The 20,538-nt window shown below is 45.0% G+C and overlaps 1 protein-coding gene across 3 annotated transcripts in view; it reads left to right on the top strand.

Moving 5' to 3' along the window:
• The window catches only part of Tti1 (TELO2 interacting protein 1), a 71,598-nt gene that overhangs the window by 41,843 nt on the left and 9,217 nt on the right, over positions 1-20,538 (top strand). For 2 of the 3 annotated variants that reach the window (XM_004867790.4, XM_021246923.2), the window contains one exon: positions 9,759-10,610. The exons of the other annotated variant lie outside the window; for it this stretch is intronic. In XM_004867790.4, the coding sequence (XP_004867847.2) occupies positions 9,759-10,038 (280 nt within the window). In that variant the 3' untranslated portion in view covers positions 10,039-10,610. Of the gene's footprint in view, positions 1-9,758; positions 10,611-20,538 lie in introns of those variants that run through there. 3 annotated transcript variants of the gene reach the window in all.

Genomic DNA, 20,538 nt, shown 5'->3' with positions numbered 1-20,538 from the left:
TCTGGAAATGGAAATTGATTAGGGGATGGTTGATATAACCAAGGCTGTAAATGCTAAGAACAGAGATGCCATTCTAGTTTAATGCTTTTATCTAGTGAATATGCCTTGTAAGGAGGGGGCGTAAATCTTGCAACTTCGGGGGATGGGAGGGAGCAGGGTATAATCTTTCTGCTTGTCACCACCAGGTGTCACTGTTAGAACTGGCAACGCAAAAAAAAAAAAAAAAAAGAAAAAAACCAGCTCCTCCAGAGTCCATCTAGCAAAATAACTTCAATGGATAAAAAACAAATTATATTTGGGGTATAGGAGGAGGGGTCAAGATATCAGGAGCTGTAATAGTGTTCCTGATGGTAAACATTGAATTACAAATAACAGATCAGATCAGCCATACCCCCATCTCAGACCAATGCAGAAGCAAATTTAGCGATTTAAGTTCCCAAGTGGCCCCAGAAGCCTCCAAGTTATCTCCCAGCATGTAGTGTGTCTCCACAGTTCTGTGCCTTTCTGACCATGGAGCTTTGCCTTCCCATAGATGAAAGGAATTTGAGATGAGAGCATATACCCCAAATTTCTATTTTTTCTTCAAGCCAGTACGTATACTCAGCCTAGCTCAACTCTATTAGAACCACACATCTTGGACCAATCTCTTACTAGGCTCTGAGGCTCTCTCCCTTGCAGCGAGGTCTTACATCATCCAACGGGGCTAAAAGGAAACAAACCTAGGCAGTATCTATTTTTAAATAGATGAAGTCCAAGACAAACCTTTTAGAGTATTTGGTCTCTACCAAGTCCTACCCCCAGCTACCAACTCTAGACCCCAGCTAAAGATGCAGGGTGCCAGCAGGTAGCAATCAGCTGGTGCACCTCCTGGTCATGTAGGTATCTAGATGCCTTATTGCTGTAGTCCTTGATGTGGAAGAAGGGGGACACTGCGTCTTCGACTTCTTGTCTAGCCATTATGTGTGAGAGCAAAAGGCACCAGTCTTTTTATTTTAAATTAGTACTTGTTTGCAGTACATAATATATTCATTGTGGGCAATAAGTTCATGTATATAACATATTTTAATTCTTTTTATTCTTCTTCCTCTCTTTTCCCCTCCCTCCATTTCAAGATCCTTTTCCCACTTACCAAAGATCTACCTTCTATTTCCTATTGTCTGTCTTTTCCTTCGCTCTTTAACTCATTTACACTTTGGATTTTTCATATACAAGAAATTATGCAATATTTAAATTTATGTGTCTGATTTTTTCACTTAACATTGTGGTCTCAAGGTGCATCCATTTTCGTATAGATGACTCAGATTTATCCTTTATGGCAGAGTAGTACTCCATTGCATATAAATACTACGTTTTCCTTATCCATTCATCTGTTGATGGACAGATAGGCCACTTCCAATGTTTAGCTGTTACGAGTAGAAGGTACCAGTTTTGGAGTTGGGCAGTCCTAAGTTAGATCTTATCTCTCTGTGACCCTGAGCAAATGGCTTAGTTTCCTTGCATCTCATGTCCTTCCCTATAAACGGAGGGTGGTGATAATGCCCTCATTTTGGGGTCTTGGGGCAGATGAATTGCTCTCATGCATTCAGGAAGACTTCTCAGTGCTCATCCATTCTGCAGATTGCTTGAGGAGTCCCTATGTGCCAGGCACTTTTTTAGGCATTGAAAATAGAGGAAACAAAACAGAAGAGACTTCTGCTCTCATAGTGTTTGTGTTCCAAAGATATCCTGATAAATGTATGCACACACATGTGGGATGCATATAAATTTACCAAATATGTATTGTGTATACATTGCACACACATATGAACTTGGGTGTAGTCTTATAAGTCTGTTTCGTCTTTACTGAATCCGGAACGGGTTTTCAGCTCAGGAGGGTCTTTTTCATGTTAATTGTACCACTTCTCCCCATCCTCCACTTGCATGAGAAGTCAGGACCGGGTTTAAAGGTTCATTTACTGTCTGACTTCCTGCTCTCTCTCTAGCAGTAGGATCCCGGCCCATCAAAGAACCAGCTGGTACCTTCAAACCCCAGAGAAACACAGACTGGCACAGGCTCATTCATTCCATCCCTGTCAGAGCCCAACTCCTCTCTTTACCCACGGCCTATTATATTTGAACAGATCAGGAGCCACAGAGGTGATCCATTAGTTCATCTGACTTGAAATGAGAAGCTCATACCTTAAATGGTATGGGCAGTTTGTTTGAGGTTGGGCTACAAAGCTATTTCCCTCTTGGATTGCACCCAGCATGGAAATGAGAGCACTCCTAATATTTTTCCTTTTGGCACTTGATTAATAGTTGACAAATCCAGACCTGAGTAGTTAGCTTTCCCATTATCCATCTTTTGACAAGCATTGCTGCTTTTCTTTTCAAGGCCCATTGTTCTAAAAATACACTCAGATGTGAAGCTGTGCACTGTGCATATACAGGCATGATTTCATGGTGTCAAAGATAAGAGACATCTGCCATGTAGATTACAAACAAAGTGGGTTACTGGGTTTCAGAACTGAAGCCAAAGATTTCTGTGCTACTTAAATGAATTCTTTTCCCTGCTTTCTTGGTGTTGTCACATGACTGATAATCTTTAGCTGTTTTGCCACCCAGTGGGGATGTGTGCACAGGTACATCAGGAACAGGATGCTCTTGATGGCAGAAGAGCCTGGTGACTGCACTGCCTGCACAAAGTGGATCTCAGTCAGCAAAAGCCTTGGTGTGGCATAGGGTAGCCATTTTGTCCCTTTACTGAGTCTGCCATCTGTCTAGACACCTAGGAGGCCAAAGTGAATGTGATAATCTCAGTACCAAGAAAAATAGCCAGGGAAATGGTCTCAGTTGTCTTTTCTTATTATTCCTGGGTGTGGAAGTGCATGGAATTTAATCCAGGGTCCCTCTCGTGCTAGGCATGCGTTCCACCACTAAGCTACACCCCTGCCCCTATTGCAAAGATTTTTATTGGATCTCTTATGATAAGCCAAGTCCTGTGTTGAGAATGAGGATTTCAAAGAGGAATGCTAGGTTAGAGTTGGCCTCACACTGCTTTTCAGTAGCAGTGTAGCCTTGGGAAAATTAACTTGTTTCCTCATCTACAAGACTGGCATAAAGATATCTACTTTCCACCTAATATGATATTACAAGGCTTGGTAAAAATTCTTAACACAAAACAACACCACAGATTAAAAAGTCAATAAATAGTAGTTGTTAATCATTAAATTTCCCTCTTAATTCCAAAAATGTTAAAGAGGATTTTATAAATTAAGTTTATGCAACAAGGGAAAAAAGAAATAAGTGGAGGAAATTTTTAAAATAGAAAAATTATATGGGCCGGGGATTTAGCTCAGTGGTTTTGCCACCTGCTGCGCAAGCACAAGGACCCGAGTTCGATCTCTGGTACCAAAAAAAAAAAATAGAAAAATTATAAGTGAAACAGCAAGATGAACCCAGAATTGAGGTTAATATATAAAGTGCAGAGTAAGAGCCCAGCCCCTTGCTTGGCTCTGTACTTCCTAACACACAGAGCGAAGAGGGAAATATAATCTGATGTACAGCTTCCAGTAAATCCTGGAATAAGAGCTTAGAAAACAAAAAGCAGAGAAAGCTTTTCAGAAAGAAGCACAGCATTCCTTGTTACCAAACCTTAAGAAAATGTCTCCGTGGGTCGTCTTAGAAGAGCGCAGAGTACTGTTGTGACTAACATGCTTGGCATCCTTGCAGCAAATACTGAAGTACATTTCTGAGAGCCATTTCTTCAGGCATGCATCAGTGGGGGCTGCTGGCTTAGAGCCAAAGCGCAGGTTGCAGGAAAACAGTTCAGAGACTGGTAGGGCCAAATAGGTAGGCTACTACCGGATGTCTTTATCTTCCAGAGAGGAGCAGGAAACCCTGCATGTGACCTGAGAGTGCAGCCAGCCTGTGTCAAAGCCTGAGTCAGTCTGCACAAAAGGCCACTGTAAAATCTGTACTCAGCAGCGCTGTCATGGGACAGAGGCCTAGGGATGAGAAAGATGGCCAGATGGAAGGGGCTGCTTTTAAATCCTAACCAGTGGGATTTAAACCCTACTAGGTTCTGGCTTATTTTTGAATTATCTATGGCAGATTGGGCCTCAGTGCCTTCTAAATATGCACAAAGCAATGGAATCATTCCACTACATTTATGATACTTTGTCTTTGGTACTTTAGGGCCACTATTAGCATCATGTGCTTCTACTGGTTTTTCTACTGGTTTATGGTTTTAAATCCTGTCCTCAGTGCATTTAAATATTTTTAATATGGGTCTCTGTGAGTGTGCGTGTTGGAGTTAGATCGATAGATGAATGGCTTTGAACAGGTAAATATAGTTAAGCCTAACAAGTACGTATAGCTGCAAAGGTAATTGGTAGTATTTATGTGGAAAGCAAATCGTTGCTTCCAGTCATAATCCTCCATTTCCAACATTTAGAAACCAAAAACGACCTCCGTGCAAAGGAAGATAGCTAAATTGAATAGCAAGAAAAGACAGACTTGAAATACTGGTTAACCAATGAACCGAGACCCATTAGAGTAAATTACCGAGTATGGAAACATAGCCCCACTGCTTGCTGGCAAGGACAGTAGACACCCTGAGCATCCATTTGTTTCAAAGGCAAAACACAGCTTCATTTGCAGCAATGGCATGCACGGAATAATGGGAGAAGAGTGACCAGAGAAAAGAGGAGTAGGGAGGCTGTTCTGCCAGAGAGGGAACAGGCGAGCTAACATAGCTTTGTAGGTATGCCTGCTTTCCAACAAGTGAGTTTATTTTCTGATCACATTTAGTCATGCCTGTAAAGAGATAGCCTGTATCATGTTCCTAAGGAGACATCCCTGAATAACTTCTTTAGAAACCCCAAATAAATAAATAAATAAATAAATAGATCACAAAGCCACAACTTCTTTACCACTGGCATTTACCCTGACAGCTCATGAGAGCATTTTATAAATCCAGAAAGAGACAAGGAACAGCAGCTCCCTCAAGCAAGTAATTGACAGAGAAAGAATAGCCTGTCACCGGGGAGAGCTGGAAGCCCTTCATTTCAGTTACAGTTTATTTAGCTTTTGCTGGTCTTGATTGGCTGGTGGTTTTCTGGAGTTCCCATTGAGCAGATGTTGTCTAGACAGAGATGGTGAGGACACACTCTGTAATAGTTGCTTCTAGTGGAGGGGCTTATTTTTGGTTTTGCCATATTGAGGGAGATGAGGGCACTCATCCTGGAAAACTGCCATGGGCTGTCAGAGCTGGAAGTCACCTTAGAGCTGATCAGATCTAACCACTCTTTACAGAGACATCATTTGCCATGTCTGCTCCTCAGGAATCCTTCCCTGGCTCCTCTGCCTTCATGCTGCTTAGCGTGGCCCTCGCCATGTTGCATCCTGGGGGCTTCTGTGATCTGCCTTCCTTCCTCTTTGTGTCCCAACACCCTACACAGTGCCTAGGCTGGACCAAGTGTAAGTAAATGTCTGATGAATCATGAGGATATAAGACCCAGCTGACCAGATTCCAGTAGCACATTTTCTACCTCCCCCGGCTACTTTACCCCCAGCTTGCTCACTCAAAGCACCCCGATACTGATCCTGAAGGAGTGAGCTGCTTCTGTTCTTTGGCCTCTGGAGTTTATTAGGTGCTTACTGATACCCGTCAATTGTAGATAGGCTGAAGTGCAGGGGAATGGCTGCCTGCATGAAGTAAAATTCAATAAAAACGTATTTTAAGTGAAAAATCAGTATAAACACCAGGCTTCTTTGCCATGGAAACAGAGGTTGCTTAGAAACTGCCTAACGGTGAGTTCTAAATTTTTTAAAGTCAAGTTATCATTTAAGCTACATGGCCCTACAGGTTATTGAGAGATAATCACTCGCCTCAGGACAGAAGAAGGCATGAGGCACAGCTGACTGCCTCCCCCTGCTCTGGGGACCAGGTAATCTCTTGATAACTCTGTTCCCCAGAGCCACTCATTTGGGCCTAGGGGAAGGAGAAAGAAATTTTTGTTCAGGAGTTAAATAGTGTACATATATTTTTTTTAAAGTGTTTCTCTTTGGGTTTGAAAAAAGATGGAACTGGCCATTTGGCCTGTTCAACAGTCATCTCTGCCACATTTCAAGATGTATTAGGAACATTTTCCAGGCAGTTACCCCAGTCACTTCAAAGCAGAGGTCCTGCCTTTGTCTTCTGGCTTTTGATTATGCAGAAAGGACTTCCGAGGGCTTCAGCTTCGCTTTAGGCTCTCTCCTCTCTGGGAGTCCCTCATCCCTACACAGGCTGGGCAGGAACTGGCCCCAGAACAGAGTGCTACTAGACTTCCTGATCCTCAGGTACAGCTCCCAGGGGTGGAAGCCAACAAGGGTCCAGGTTCAGAATTTGTCGATATTTAGAGTTCAGCAGGTCATGTGCCTCTTGCCAAGCAAGAGCGCAGCTGCGCCTGTCAGCCATCTGGTTGCATGGCACAGTGTTTGCTCCCCACCTCAGGCATGTGGAGGGCATAGCAGACTGCATTTGTTTCTTCCTAAAAATAAGCCAAATTAGAATTCCATTGGCTGAGAATTGGAACTCCCACCAGGTCAGTGTGGTGGAATTATGAGTGAGACACAAGACAAATGCTTTGCCCTTTTCAGTGTCTGAGCATTATCCGTGATGTGGTGCTTCTAGAGTTGGTAATGATAATTATTCCTTAGACACACACACACAGATTCTCTCTGTCTCTCTCTGGAAGGAATAGTGTTTTCATTATACACTTCAAAGTGTTTCCTGCACCTCCTCTTCTCAGAGCCAGAGAACAAACCTGGGAGGTGGGAGGCGTGTGGGTTGGCTGCAATCAGCCTCCTTTGGAGAAAGAGAAAGCAGGTACAAGAGGCAAAACAGTTTGCTCCAAGCCACAGAGGCAGGAGAAGGAACTTGCATTGCTGCCTGCCATTCTGGATGTTCACCCCTTTAAGAGCAAAGAAACAAGACCCAAATTAATTCTTCTAAGAGTTTGGCTCTTGCTTAATAAAAGGTGGTGAACTTTGCACACATTTTTGTCTTTGCTTCCCTCTTAACATTTTTATTTGGAGATCTCACAGGGCAGAGAGTAGCTTCCTTCCTTTTCTGCTAAGGAATACAGCATCCACATTTAGCATGTTAAAAAGGGTTCCAAAAATGAACATTGCTATGTTTTCATGCCACGTAAATCAGAGCAGAGCTGTGACTGAACTGGGCTATGGCACCACTCTCCTGGATGTTGTCCAGATAAAAATACTCCTTGAAGCCAGAGTGCCTTGCTGTAGCTTGAGAAATTGTTCCAGTTCTTGAAATCAAATGAAACCATTTGCATTCTAACAGTCTTTGGCACTAGGGAAAACTGTCAACTCTGTCACGTGTAAATAGAAATCTACTTCCCATTTCAGGTGAGGTTTTTTTAATCATTCCCTTGCCACTTTAATTATCAAAGATATTTTGTTTTTAAACAAAAATTCTCTCCCACGCAGGCCCCATCTCCTTTCTGCAGTAGTGGAAATGATGAATTAGAATATTCTGATCACTTCTCCAGCAACCACTGTACAGGTTATAAACACAAGATTATCTTAAGCAAAGAAAATTTAACGTTGTTTAGGCACAGAACAGGCTGGAAATTTTCCAAAGTGCCCCCTCTCTCCCTAGCTGCTTCCTTTACCTCCTTAGCATATGCCTATTAAATGCAGGGAAAAAAAAAAAACTAGTTTTACAGAGGTAAGACCTGAATCTCAGCCTTGAGATTAATTTCAGATCAACAAAATCAAAAAACAAATATTTAGTTTTGTTTAGCCAGCATTTAATTTCCTATCTGCTCAAAAGTATAGTAGAGACCTCTAGGAATAATTGTGAAGAAAAAAGTGTGATCTATCAAATAGATCCTATGTATAGCTGTTCCTCAGTATGTGCGGAGGGTTGGTTCTGGGATCCCTTGGAGATAACATCCCAAAATCTCAGAGTGTTCAAGTCCCTTATATAAAGTGGGGTAATAAAACCCTCTTGTATACTTTAAATCATACCTAGATTACTTACAATACCTAATGCAGTGTCGATGCTATGTAAATAGTTGTTATGCAAATAGTTGTTATGCTATATTGTTTAGAGACTAATGACAGGAAATAGAATCTGTGCATGTTCAGTAGAGACAGGATTTTTTTTTTTTTATCGAACTCAGGACCTTGCTCTTGCGAGGCAGGCATGGTGCCACTGAGCTAAATCCCCGGCCCTTTTTTTTCAAATATTATCAATCCATGGTTTGTTGAACTGATAGATACAGAGAGCTGACTGTATTGGTTAGTAGCAGATCACATATGCTAGACTCTGTAGGGTTTGATCTATGTTTTAAACCTTAGCAAAACCCTGAGTGAGGTACATCTGCCATTTTTAGAAATGAGGAAACAGACTGGGACAAGTTGAATAATTCTTACAGCTGCATAGTTGGTGATATTGTGATAACAGGAATCTTGTTAATATTCTTTGTTCCTTTATGATAAGCAGCTATCCTTTCCTCCAGATCCTTACACAGGATGTAATATGTCAGAAAGGTAGGTCATTTTAAGTCCTTAGTGAGAGCCACCTAATATAAATCACTGGCTCCTCATGAAAACAAGAACCCATCTAATCAACAGGCTTTTACTGAGTGGTTTGTGTGTGCCATGCCGTGCCCTCAGAGAGCTTATCTTGTGAGGATGGCCAGTGAGCACGCAGCTGGTATGTGCAGGAAAGGTATCCTGAATGAAGAAAGGAAAGGGCAGCACACCTGGTTAAAGGAAAAAGGTAGCACCTAGCAGGTAATGGGTGAGCTGAGATGACTGGCTGCTGAGAGGAAGCCGGCCAGCCAGTGGGGGCTTCATTCTTCCTGGGACCACAGCCAGGTCTGTGAGGTTTACAGTGGGACTGTCCATGACATTGGCCCTGAGCACATAATTGATGGCTTAGAAACAGGAGTTGAACAGATGAGAGGCGAGAGTTGTGACCAAAGTGCAGGCCACATAGAGAACCTCATCTTTAGAGGGTGTGTGGTAGCCCCGGGCATTGAGCTCTGTTTCTGTTGTGTGTAGGACTGCCAAGGTCATGGGCAGGGCTCATCTGCTTGGGCCCCTGGCAAGAGACAAGTGTCCCAATAGATCCCATCCCTGTGAGTAAAGGGGCTCCTCATAGCAGCCATGAGCACGTATCCAATCCCCCAACCACTCATGGCTCTTGGTGGCCAGAAATAGTCCAGCTACAGAGTTCAGCAGTGAGCCGGGAGCCCTCTTGAGGACCTGGAGACAAACGAAGCTGAGGTGCTTCTCATGTCTCCAAGCAAGACAGAGAGCCCTACTCTGGGGCTGGTCTGGCCCCACATACATCCTTCTGCCACTCCCACTCTTCCTGAGTCTAATGGAGCCAGTAATAAAGGGTGGGCCTTGTCATTTTTCTTTTTTCAGAAACTCCAGCTTTACACTCCAGAACTCAACCTGTGTCTTTGCCAAAAGCTTGTTTAATGTCAATATTGTTCTGCTGAGACTAATTACTATTTTACTGTATGTCAATGGATATGAAACTGTTTACTTCTATTTCCATTAGGCTTTGGGACTGTCCTAATGGGCCTATCTTAGCAGCTAAAATAGGTTTCTTCTGCTGTTTGAAGTGATTTGATATCATTATCAATTTCTTCTCAGATGGCTCAGTAAATAGCTTCTGAGGTAGGACCACACTGACTCCTTTTCTCCTTCCCTCCCCACATCACCTACTCACTTCTGGCCTCTCTCCACAGTGTCTTCCAACACTTGATGAAGGTAGATCCGGACTCCATCTGGTTCCTCCTAAATGAGCTTTACTGCCCCCTGCAGTTCATACCCCCTCACCCCAGCCTGCACCCGGTGCAGCTGCGGGGGTTCTCTGGGCAGCAGAGCCTCTACTCGGCCAACGTGCTCTACCTGCTCCAGGAGCTGCAGTCCCCACCCCTGTGTGATGGGCAGGCCCTGCCTCCTGGAAAGAGCACCCCACACTGCCAGCCAGAAGTTGAGCCAACTGTACCCCAGCAGCAGAGATGAATGTGAAGGTGGATTAGACAGCCAATCAATTGATCGATCACATAACTGCTTAGAAATTGGATTGAAGGAAAGTACCTGACTGTTACTTATATTTCATTCCTCCAGTTTTCAGATGACATTGTCTCCGGGCTCTAAGGGTTTAACTCCTTAGCATACCATCTCCACAGCCCTACCTGCCTCACAGGGTACAAACAAACACACACACAGACACACACACACACACACACACACACACACCTCTGAATGATTGGGGGTGGGTAAAGCCAACCTGAGTGCTGGATGTGTCTGGACCTTGTTTAAATGTCACACGTCTAAGAACCTTAAGAATGTAACTGTGCCATCACAAATACATAGATTGGCCCCTCTGCATCCACACACCAGTCCCCTCTAATAATGAAATAGAGCTAATTTGTTGTACCTGACCTGTTATTTGGAAGAAAATGAAGTAGATATGTCTTGGATGAAAAGTGTGATCAAGAGCTCACTTTGAAGTTTGTTATTTAAATTGGGTGATATTTTTAATGAGTTTATGTTCTTGAATGGGTAATAAAGAACTATGGTACAAAATCAAAGCAGTGCAAAACAGAAAACAGTGAAAAGTAAGCCTCCCCTCCCCATTTCCCAGCCATCTGGTTTCCCTCCCTAAAGGCAACCACTCACAACAATTTTTCAGATACCTTTTAAGTAGGGGATTAGTTTCTTAATTGGTTACTATGGGTATATAAAGAAGCCCATATACCCATACCCTGGCTTCGCTGGCTATCAGCACATGGCCAGTCTTGCTCCATCTAGACCACTGCTCATTTGCTTACTCCTCCAGGCCCCTGGATTATTTTCATGCAAATCCTAGATGTCTTATCCAAACATTTTTGGAGGGTTCTATTTGTATTTTACAGTACTGGAGATTGAGCCCAGCTTCACACATGCTAGGCCAAGCACAGTACTGAGCCCCAGCACTTTTTTTGAGACAGGATCTTGTGAGTTGCCCAGGCTGTCCTCAGACTTGTGATCCTCTTACCTCAGCCTTTCAAGTAGCTGGGATTATTGATGTATGCTATCACACCTGGCTCCCAAACTCTTTAAAATGTTTAACCACAATACCATTATAATGCTTTTTAAAATTTAACAATGATCCTTTCATATCTCAAGTATTAAGTCAGTGCCTCAGTTTGCCCAGCATGTTTGAATCAGGATCAAAATAAGTTATATATATTGTTGGTATTGATGTGTCCCTTAATAAATCTTTTTGAATTTATAGGTGTCCCCTCTACCTCCCTTCCCTTTTCCTTGTAAATTTTTTGGAGAAGAAACAAGCCCTTTATCCTACAGCATTTCCCACTATCTGGATTTACTGATGGCATCCCTAGAGGGTCATTTCATGCATTTTTCCTGTCACCTATATCTGCTGTAAATTGGGAGGCAGAGCAAGAATCTTGAGTCAGATTTGATTTTTTTCTTGGTTATGTGTTTTGGCCTAGTCCCTCCCTAGATGGTATTACTCCCATCAGGAGGCACATAACATCTCATCTCTTACAGTGTATTAGCAGCTATTGGGGTGTTCTACTGTCTCCATCCACTTTTGGGATTGCTAGCTATTGCTCTTCTAATTCCAGCGGGCTGGCTTACATTTAGCCACAGTGCTCATATAAAGGGAATTTACCCTTCCTCAACTGTGTGGTAACCTGGAACTACTGTTTGTATAGAAAAGGCAGAATAAATACTTGACTTTTTTTCTAGCAGAGGAATTTAACACAGATTATGTAAAAGTAGGCATATAGCCACACTGCCACACAAACACCGACACACACTGAAGGATCCTGGGAATGATGACCCTCCTTCACCAGATGCACAGGGACATCAGCTAGACAAATCTTCCAGTAGCATAGATAATCCCCAAGCTCTTCATGTGGACACATTGGAATAAGGGACCCCAGCTAGTTCTAGAGAGGTTCGGTGATTTTCCTTTAGGGTCTACCGTGCCAGGGCAGTGGGATGTCCAGCTTGGGTCTAGTTGGCAGCAGCCTGGCTCTGGTCTTCCTCTGCTGGTGAGCTACTCTCCTCTCTGGGCCTCAGTTCCCCAGCTAGAAGAGTAGTGAAATTAGACCAGAGGGAGTGGTCCTAATCTTTGGGGGCTGGGCACCTCCAGGCATCTGTTGAAATATGAGCACCCACTCCTCAAAGCTCCTCCTCCTGTCATATAGGAGGGCACTGCATCCTGCATAACTGACCTCACAGAATTCTAAGTGCACTCTATAGAGACTATCTGTGACCCCAAACTAAGACCCTCTGAAAGCATGCACTATCATTTAGCTCTCCCAGCTTTAAAGTTCTAGGATGATCTCCTTTGGGAAAGGAAGAAAAGTGCCTCTAATTGAGAGAACGGTAAAAAGATTCACAACATTGTTTCTAACTCCGCTGGGGACACAAAGTGATAGGCTAATTCAATCTCGGCCCTGACAAATGAGAAAACAGGTCAGAGAGGTGGCGTGACTTGCGGAGCATTACGTGGCTGCTCCCCATGAGATTAAAGCAGGCTGCCTTCTCAGAGTGGCTGGGTGTGGCAGGCAGGCCATGGTGAGTCCTGAGACGCCAGGGCAGATGCACACACACACATCCTAATCAACAGGCTCTGGGAAAGCACTCCAGGAAGTAATGAGCACAGGCTGGTTTGCCAAGGTGTTCCCATAGTGTTCCACCTCTTTCTTAAAGAGTTAAGGTGTCCTGAGTTGCTTCCCAATTCCTGAAGACAGATTGTGCTTGATTAAAAAAACAACAAAACTAATTAGAGCACCTCTCCAATTATATTAAGACAACTTTAATTTTGAACCCATCCATCTGATTCAGTCTAGGCCTTGTTAACAGAGGCATCTCAAAGTGCTCCTTCCCCTCTATTCCAATTCCCTGGAATGGTGGCTTCTCCTTCCCTCTAAGGGAGAAAAGCATTAGTGTGGCTGTGGCTGGGCTTCAGGGTAGGTAAAGGAGGAATGGACAGAAGCCAGAAGGCCCTAACTAAATTTTAGGTGGAGATATTTGAGCTGTGCTCTGCCAGCAGCAGAAGGTTCCTGGAGCATTCAGGAAAGTGCAGAGCTAGATCCAGGGCATCCTGTCATGATGGCTGGGAAAGGATCAGCTGTGGTCCTCAGGAGGCTCCATACTGTAGAAAGTGTGGATGATTTGGAGTTCGTTAGAGCTGGGGTTGATTTCTGACTACCTCTGACCGCTGTGTGGCCTTGGGCAAGTCATTTTACTTTTGAGATTGATTTTCCCATCCCTAAAAGAATTGCTGCCTTTGCCTCTTCCAGCAGCTGCATAGGAAAGAAAAGATGCTGCAGTGTCTATAAAGCAACTGTCACAGTGCCTGGGGCTCTACCTGCTTCCCAGCTCATTGGCTATGGCTTTATCAAGGATGCACCACATACTCCTCCAGTGTAGCTGAGGAAGTTTATAGTTAACTCTCAGCACAAACCACTCCAGAGCTAGAGGGAGCCCCAGTAAGGAGAGAATCAAAGAAGGCTTCTAGGAGGAGGTGAAGTCCCATAGGACAGGTAGACTTGGCAGGCAGAGAGGCTCAAAGGCATTTCAGACAGGGAAAATTAATAAACCTAAGGCATGCAGGCCTATCTGATTTGTACTCATCCCGGCTCCTGCTGGAAGTGACAGAGACCAAATGATTTGCTTGAGCAAAAGGAAAGTCAGTGCACAGAACCAAGAAGCCGGCTGGCTCCTGGCCCCACAGCCTCCCTGTCTTTTGATCCCACTTTCCCTGGTTGCCTTCATTCTCCAGAAGCCTCTCTTGATAAAGTGTCAATGATGGCAAGCCAGTAGTAGTTCTAGGCTTATGTTCTTTCAACTCAACACACGTAAGAGGGTCCAGGAGTTTGAGATCAGGCTGGGCGATATAGTAAGACCTTGTGTCAAAAAACAAAAACACCTAGGAGAGTGTGTGCCTCCTTCTGGCATCTCCAGCTTAAGTCCCCCAATCTGCTCCTATTAGCTCACCCTATTCTTTGTCCAACCCAAAACTAAGCATTGTCTGCCTGCAGGGCCCAGCAAACGTGCCCTGGAAAGGGCCAGACGGGAATCTGTTCAGCTTTGCAGGCCATAGGTCTCTGTGTCATGTTACTTTTGTGTGTGTGTGTGTGATCTTTTAAAAGTGAAAATCATTTTTAGCTCAGAGGCCTGACAAAAATAGGCCAGGGGTTTGCTTGCCACCACCCCCACCACCCCTCCTGCCAAGACAAACCCTGGTGTACAGCATTCTCATGGGCAGGCCTGGAGGTGGGGTCAGGCCAGCTCATTCTAACCATGTGGAGAAAGAGTTGAGGTGGTGTGGTTTCCCCAAAAGGAATGGCTATATTTGGCTACCAAGAAAAAAAATGCCAGAGTAAGGAAGAGGGGAGAATGGCAGGCATTCTCCACCCCACATCTGTGGCACAGCAGTCTGGGGGGTGTGCGTTAGGAGCCACATTCATGGAGGGTCCCAGCCTTAAGGGATCAAGCAGTGGCCTTGGAAGGTTCTTGAGTGGGTGAGTAATGTATTGAAAGGAGCATTTTAGGAATATTCATCTCATGACGGCATATGGGAGGACTTGGAAGGAGAGAGACTGGCAATGAAATTGTGTTTCTGAAAGTCCGAGGATGAAAAAATGTACCTCTTCCATCAACCCCAAACTGTTTGACATGCCTTGGTTCATGAGCAACTTGAGGCACATAAATATATGCTTTAAAGTTTAAAAGTAAGAAGTGAGATGAATGGATCGTCTGATGAGGCTTCCTCCAGCTCCATCCGGAGAGTGCAGGAGCCCTGGAAATGATTTTCTGCAGCTCCAGCTGTGATGAACAATGCAGGGTCCCTCTCCCTTTGTGTGGCTCACCCCAGTCCTCTGTGTTGGGCTTGATTGGAAGCCAAGTACCGGCATTGCCTTTCCTCCAGAGTAGGGAATAGAGGCCAAATTTCGTAAAATAATTCTGAGTGATGGTGGACTCTGTCGAAGCATTGATTGCTTTATAAATGGCATTCTTCTCTCTGCACCCCCGCCCCCGCCCCCCACCACTGAAGTTTAGAGGCAGCGGCTTTTCAAATTACGCTTGAAAAGCAGCCTGATTTCCCACAGGAATTATCTCCTAGATTAGGAGCTGTTCTACCTTTTCTGACAATTTTACCCAGAGTGTAAAGCCTGTCTGCAAAGGGTGAGGAAGGAGCAGTGCCCTACTCATTTCAAAGTATTCAGCACCAGCCATTTATGAAAAGGGCTCACAATAGTCCTAGCCCCACATTGGGGGCCGGCTGCCTCTGCAGCAGGAAAGGGTTAAAAAGCACTGATGAATGACTGCCTCCACCACCCCCTTCCGTTTTCCCTCCTTATGTAATTTCCCATTCTTTTTGCACAACAGCTCCTGGGGTCTCAACCTGCTCTCTCAATCAGTACCCTCACGTCCTCAGCTTCCTCCCACACAGGCGGGCTCAGAAGTAAGGAAAGCAGCTTTCAAAATCTCTGGCCGTTTCCAAGGGAAGAGTTGGGAGGGGGTGGGGGTGGGGCTGGAACTGAAGTAGTGGAGAAAGAGTCCCAAGTTTCTTGAAATAAAACATTGACTGCATTCTCCATGACTCAAGTGTGCAGTGGAGACAGACCTACGTGCACCTCACCTCCTGTTAGCCCCATCCCATGTCCTACCCCACAGACCCCACCGGCTGCTCTCCTGCCCTGAGCAGTGCCCTGTTCCCTGGAGGAGCTCAGAGAGGCCAGAAATAAGAATCAGACTATGCCAAAGATCAGAGATCACCTCAGGCACTCCCTTCCCTCCCTGAGCCTCAGTTGCCCTGTCTCCAGGTGGAGTTCGGAGCATTGTTCTACCCTCTAAAATATCTGTGATTTGTTTGCATCAGTGTTGGCAGTGTGAGAAGCAGTTGTGTAAATTGGTACTTTTTGGAGGTCACTTGGATGGGGCACACAAAGGTTCACACACATAGGCTATTCACTACTATGTTCGTAATTTACAAAAACCCTCAAATATTGAATGACCTGTATGTGCCAGGCATTAGGCTGAGGGCTTTACATTACTGTCTCAGACTGAAAGTGGAAATAGCAAATAAGCCAGTCATGGGATTTAACCATCCATCCAAAAAAGATGGAAACACTTCCTACACACACACACACACACACACACACACACACACACACACCTGCCCAACACAGAAATGCTGCTGAATTCTACTGAGAAATGGTATATCAAAAACCAGGAAATACTGCTGTGAAGTATTTGCTTAATGTAAATGTAAAATGTTTTAAGTAAGAGAAGAGGTTGAGGGAGAACAGGAGTGGACTGGTTGAATGGACAGTGGTACATTCTTGTAACAGCATGCTGTGCAGCATTAAAAAGAAAGTGGCAATAACTATGTGAGTTTGAAATGCACATACCCTTTGACTCAGCAATCCTGCTTTGAGGACTTTACTTGTCCTTGTGCAAAGATGAGAAAATGTTTGTTGATTCATTGTTTGCATTAATAAAAGACTGGAAAAACCTAAAAGTCCATCCAGAGAAAACTGGCTGAACAAGTGCTTCACAAACATGTGTAGTGTACCATGTAGCCTTTCAAAAGAACAAGGCCATTCTCTGTGTACCGCTGCAAGAAACAGTATTAAAGGGAAAAGCAGGTGGAACAATAATGCTGCTTATGCGGGAGGAGGGTACTTTATGTGCAGATCCCTCTTTAAGGACACCCAAGTGACAGCCTCTTAAGAATGGGAACAACATCAGTGATAAGTCTTTTCACAAGGTACCCTGTATTTACTCCTGATTTTTTTTTCTTTTTTTACCAAATGCATGCAAAACATTTTTATCATTAGGATAGAAAGGAATTATGAGTCTGTAATTCTATGGAAAGTTCACGTTTAGTGTTAGGGGCCTAACATCATCTGGGGCCCCTCCTTTGTGCTTTGCATTTTTAAGAGGATGTAGGGCTGCCCGGCAGGGAGGCAAAGCTCAAGCTGAATAAGCAAAGGGATCTGGGAGGATGCTCTGTAGCCTGTGTAGGCAGCTACCCTGTGGCCCCTGGAATGAGGGAAGACTATCTCCCACCCACTCCGAGTTCACCAAGGCCCTAAAGAGGTCCGCCTCCGAGGTTTTCCTGACTGCCCAGGCTGAACCAGGGCTCCCCGTCAGTGCTCTTAGGGCACTGCACGTCGCCCTCTGCCCCAGCCCTAACCTCAGCTCACTCTGAGGCTTCAGCCTTTCCTTCCGGGAAGGGTTGTATGCGAGCCCTCGCCTTCAGCACCTTGGACAGGGACAGTTCTCCCAGCTTTGGAGGCTGTCAGACTGATTTCGAATTTGAGGCTGCTAATATCACATATTAATTGCATCGGTTTACAGAAGGGGATTTGAAATCTGATAGTTGAAAATTTCAATTCAACAAGAGTTTTTTGAAGCTTTCTATGTGCCTGGCCCAGAGACAAAAAGATATACATACTGCCTCCCAGGAGCAAGGCTCAGAGTTAGGAAGGAGGCAGCGACAGAAATCTCCATTGCGAGGAGACAAACAGCAGCTCATTGAGGACTCTGGAGCTGGATGGCCTGGGTTTGAATCCTGACCATGCTGTGTGGCCTCAGTCAAGTGTCCATCGTGCTGATCCTTGATGAAATGGGAATAAAGACAGTACCTCCTGGGCTGAGGGTATGGCTCAGTGGTAGAGCACTTGCCTACCATGCATAAGGGCCTCAGCTTTGTCCTCAGAAACACACACACACACACACACACACACCCCAGTACCTCCCTGAGGGTATGGTGAGAACCTGACTGACAGGGTGCTAGACTCCTGTCCTGGCTGGTGCCTGGGAAGTGCTCAGGAGGACCTGGTGCTGTGATGAAGATGGTGCTATTCAGAGGTATGTATGAAAGCACATGTTATGGCTTGTGTTTAGATGTCCTCCCAAAGCCTCATGCGGTCATAGGTTGGGCTTTTTCAGAGGTAGCTGGATCTAGAGTGTGTGGTACAATGCTAGGATTAAAGGTGCTAAGATTTAGCTCAGTGGTGCTGCGCCTGCCTCAAAAGCGCAAGGTCCTGAGTTTGATCCCTGGTACCACAAAAAAAAAAAAAGCTGCAAAGGTTAAGGGTGGGTCATTAACTAAATCAGTGCACTGATTTGGCACTGCCCTAACCCTGTACCCTAGATAGACTATAAAAGGGGCAGAAAAAAGCTGCTAAGATCCCTTGCCTACTTTGCTACCTTCTGCCCACCGTGAACTCTTTCTCCTCTGCGATGTCCCTCTGCCATGCCACTCTGCCTTGGAGCTAGTCAACTATGGATCCTCCACAAACTGTGAGCCAAATAAACCTTTCCTCCCTTAACTTATGGGTGATGGATATTTTTCTCAGCATGAGAAAAGTAACTCAGCAATGAGAAAAGTAAGACAGCACAGAAGTTGAATTGAAACTGGGAGGCTTCCTGGAGGAGAGGCCATCAGGCTTGCATTGCAGCATCTGCCTATCAGGAGTGGGGGTCAGGACAGAGGGAAAAGCAAGTGTAGGGCTCCTACTATAGCAGGGACTTAGAAGCTGGGCCTGCAGATGCCCATGTGACTAAAAGCAGGATGAAGCTTGGCATCTCTGCTTTCATTTTTATATCAGTCTCTTCTATTACCTAATAACTTTGGATCAGATTCCTGCTCAGCTTTGCACAAAGGCCTGTTAATCACTTAAACAGTATCTGTCTAAAACCTAGCAATACATGGTTTATTAGGTCTAAATTTACCTACTCTATTTCCCCCCTGCTTCAAGACTGTAGACACCAAGATAAGAGTATCTAAAGTAATTTTCAGGATTTCCAGGGACATCCAATTGCCAGCTTTTACAGTATCCAGTTCTAGAATGCTGGAGTGATGCCTAGAATCCTCCAGTCATTGTCCTAAACCTGCAGTCAACCTTGAATTCTAGCAGAACCTCTGCAGAGCACTCCATGATGAGGTCACCCAACTTAGCAGGGGCAGTAATCTCATGGGAGCTGGATTGCCACTCAAGCCATAAGGACTTCTCTGGAGCAACCTCATGGGACCAGACCTGAGATACCCCTCAAAGGGACCACTGCTTAACTAGGCTCATGTACCCCACAGTGATGCAAACCCCTGACCCTTGCCTTTGTTCCCCTTTTCTATAAAGCCCCAAAGTTTCTGTCAGCCCCTCAAGACAGATCTTGAACCTCTTTTTTTTGTTCTTCCTGGCCATGCTGATTAAAGCTCATCTCCTGCCCTTAACCACTGCTCATCTCTGATAACAGTTTAGGGACAGGTAGCTGAGCCTGGGCTGTTGGATCCCCTAGAGCTGGGACTTCTGCTGTAAAACTCCAGTAAAACTGCAACACTCAGGGTGTTGCTCATGTCGGTATGACCTGGGAGAGTGGGCAATGAAGGAGAAGACAAGGTCAAGGCTTGGGGAAGGGAGATGGTGTGTGCTGTCCTGAAGGGTGGGCCTGGGCCCTACTTCTGGTGGCCACAAAGTGGGTGTCTGAGGAATCAGTGCTGCTCAATGTAGCATTGCCTTGCAGAAGTTTCTTCTCTGGGGCTTTTTTTTTTTTGTACCAGGGATCGAACTTGGGACCTTGCACTTGCGAGGCAGGTGGCGGAATCTGAGCTAAATCCCCGGCTCTGGGGCTTTTCTTTAGGGCTCCATTTGGATCTGTGTTTGAGCCCTGGCCTTACCATGTACCACATTTACCAGCCATGTGACCTTTGACAAGTCAGTAATCTGTAAGATGGGAAGAATAATAGAGTTACTGTAGGACTCAGTGAGTTAATGCAACCAAAGAACTGAAGGCTAAAGCTAGTAGTTTTCACTCAAAGATAACGGTTCTGTTTTTGCAGCACAGGTTATGAGCACAGGTCCTGTGAGACCAGGAAAGAGCAGATTCACCTGATGGTGTACAGCATTGAAAAGCAACAGTGTCTGCCTGGAGGATCAGAGACAGCCTCCTGGAAGTGGCTCAGTATGGGGAGGAGCAGAGGCCTTGGACAAGCACCTCTTCTCTCCAAGCCTCAATTCCCACATGTGCAAAAGCAGGCAGTGTGATTATCCAGTTAGTCTGACTGTGCGGATGAGTGAGCTGATTGAAGGGAAGGGCGAGCACAGCCTGGGATGCTTGTATAGAAAGAGGAGCCTCCCTAGTAACAAGATCACAGAGTTCAAGGCAGTGGTTGAATTACTAGTGGACTGCCAGGTGGCTACATTCTCAAATTAGACCTTCTATCGGCTGTCAGGGTGGGCAACATCAAGGTGTGAGCTGATAATCCTGGCCTCACGGCTCCCTCTGATTTCACAGCCCATGAGACTGAGTATTATGTCCATTTAACAGGGGTAGAAACTGAACTCGGAGGGCTGAAAGGGCAGGTTCCTAAGGTCTTACTGAAGGAGGATTTGGTTGCAGCCTGGGACATTTCTAGCTTGTGAGCACCTGCTTGCTGACTCCTGGGAAGTATACACAAAAGAGGAGGTGCAGTCCTTAAGATTA

The sequence above is a fragment of the Heterocephalus glaber genome, unplaced genomic scaffold (genome assembly GCF_053883595.1).
Source record: "Heterocephalus glaber isolate CG9 unplaced genomic scaffold, H.glaber_assembly_v1.0 deba00001532, whole genome shotgun sequence".
In the NCBI taxonomy this organism is placed as follows: domain Eukaryota; kingdom Metazoa; phylum Chordata; class Mammalia; order Rodentia; family Bathyergidae; genus Heterocephalus; species Heterocephalus glaber.
Note: the sequence above shows the minus strand (reverse complement) of the source record. Positions and strands in the feature narration are given on the sequence as shown.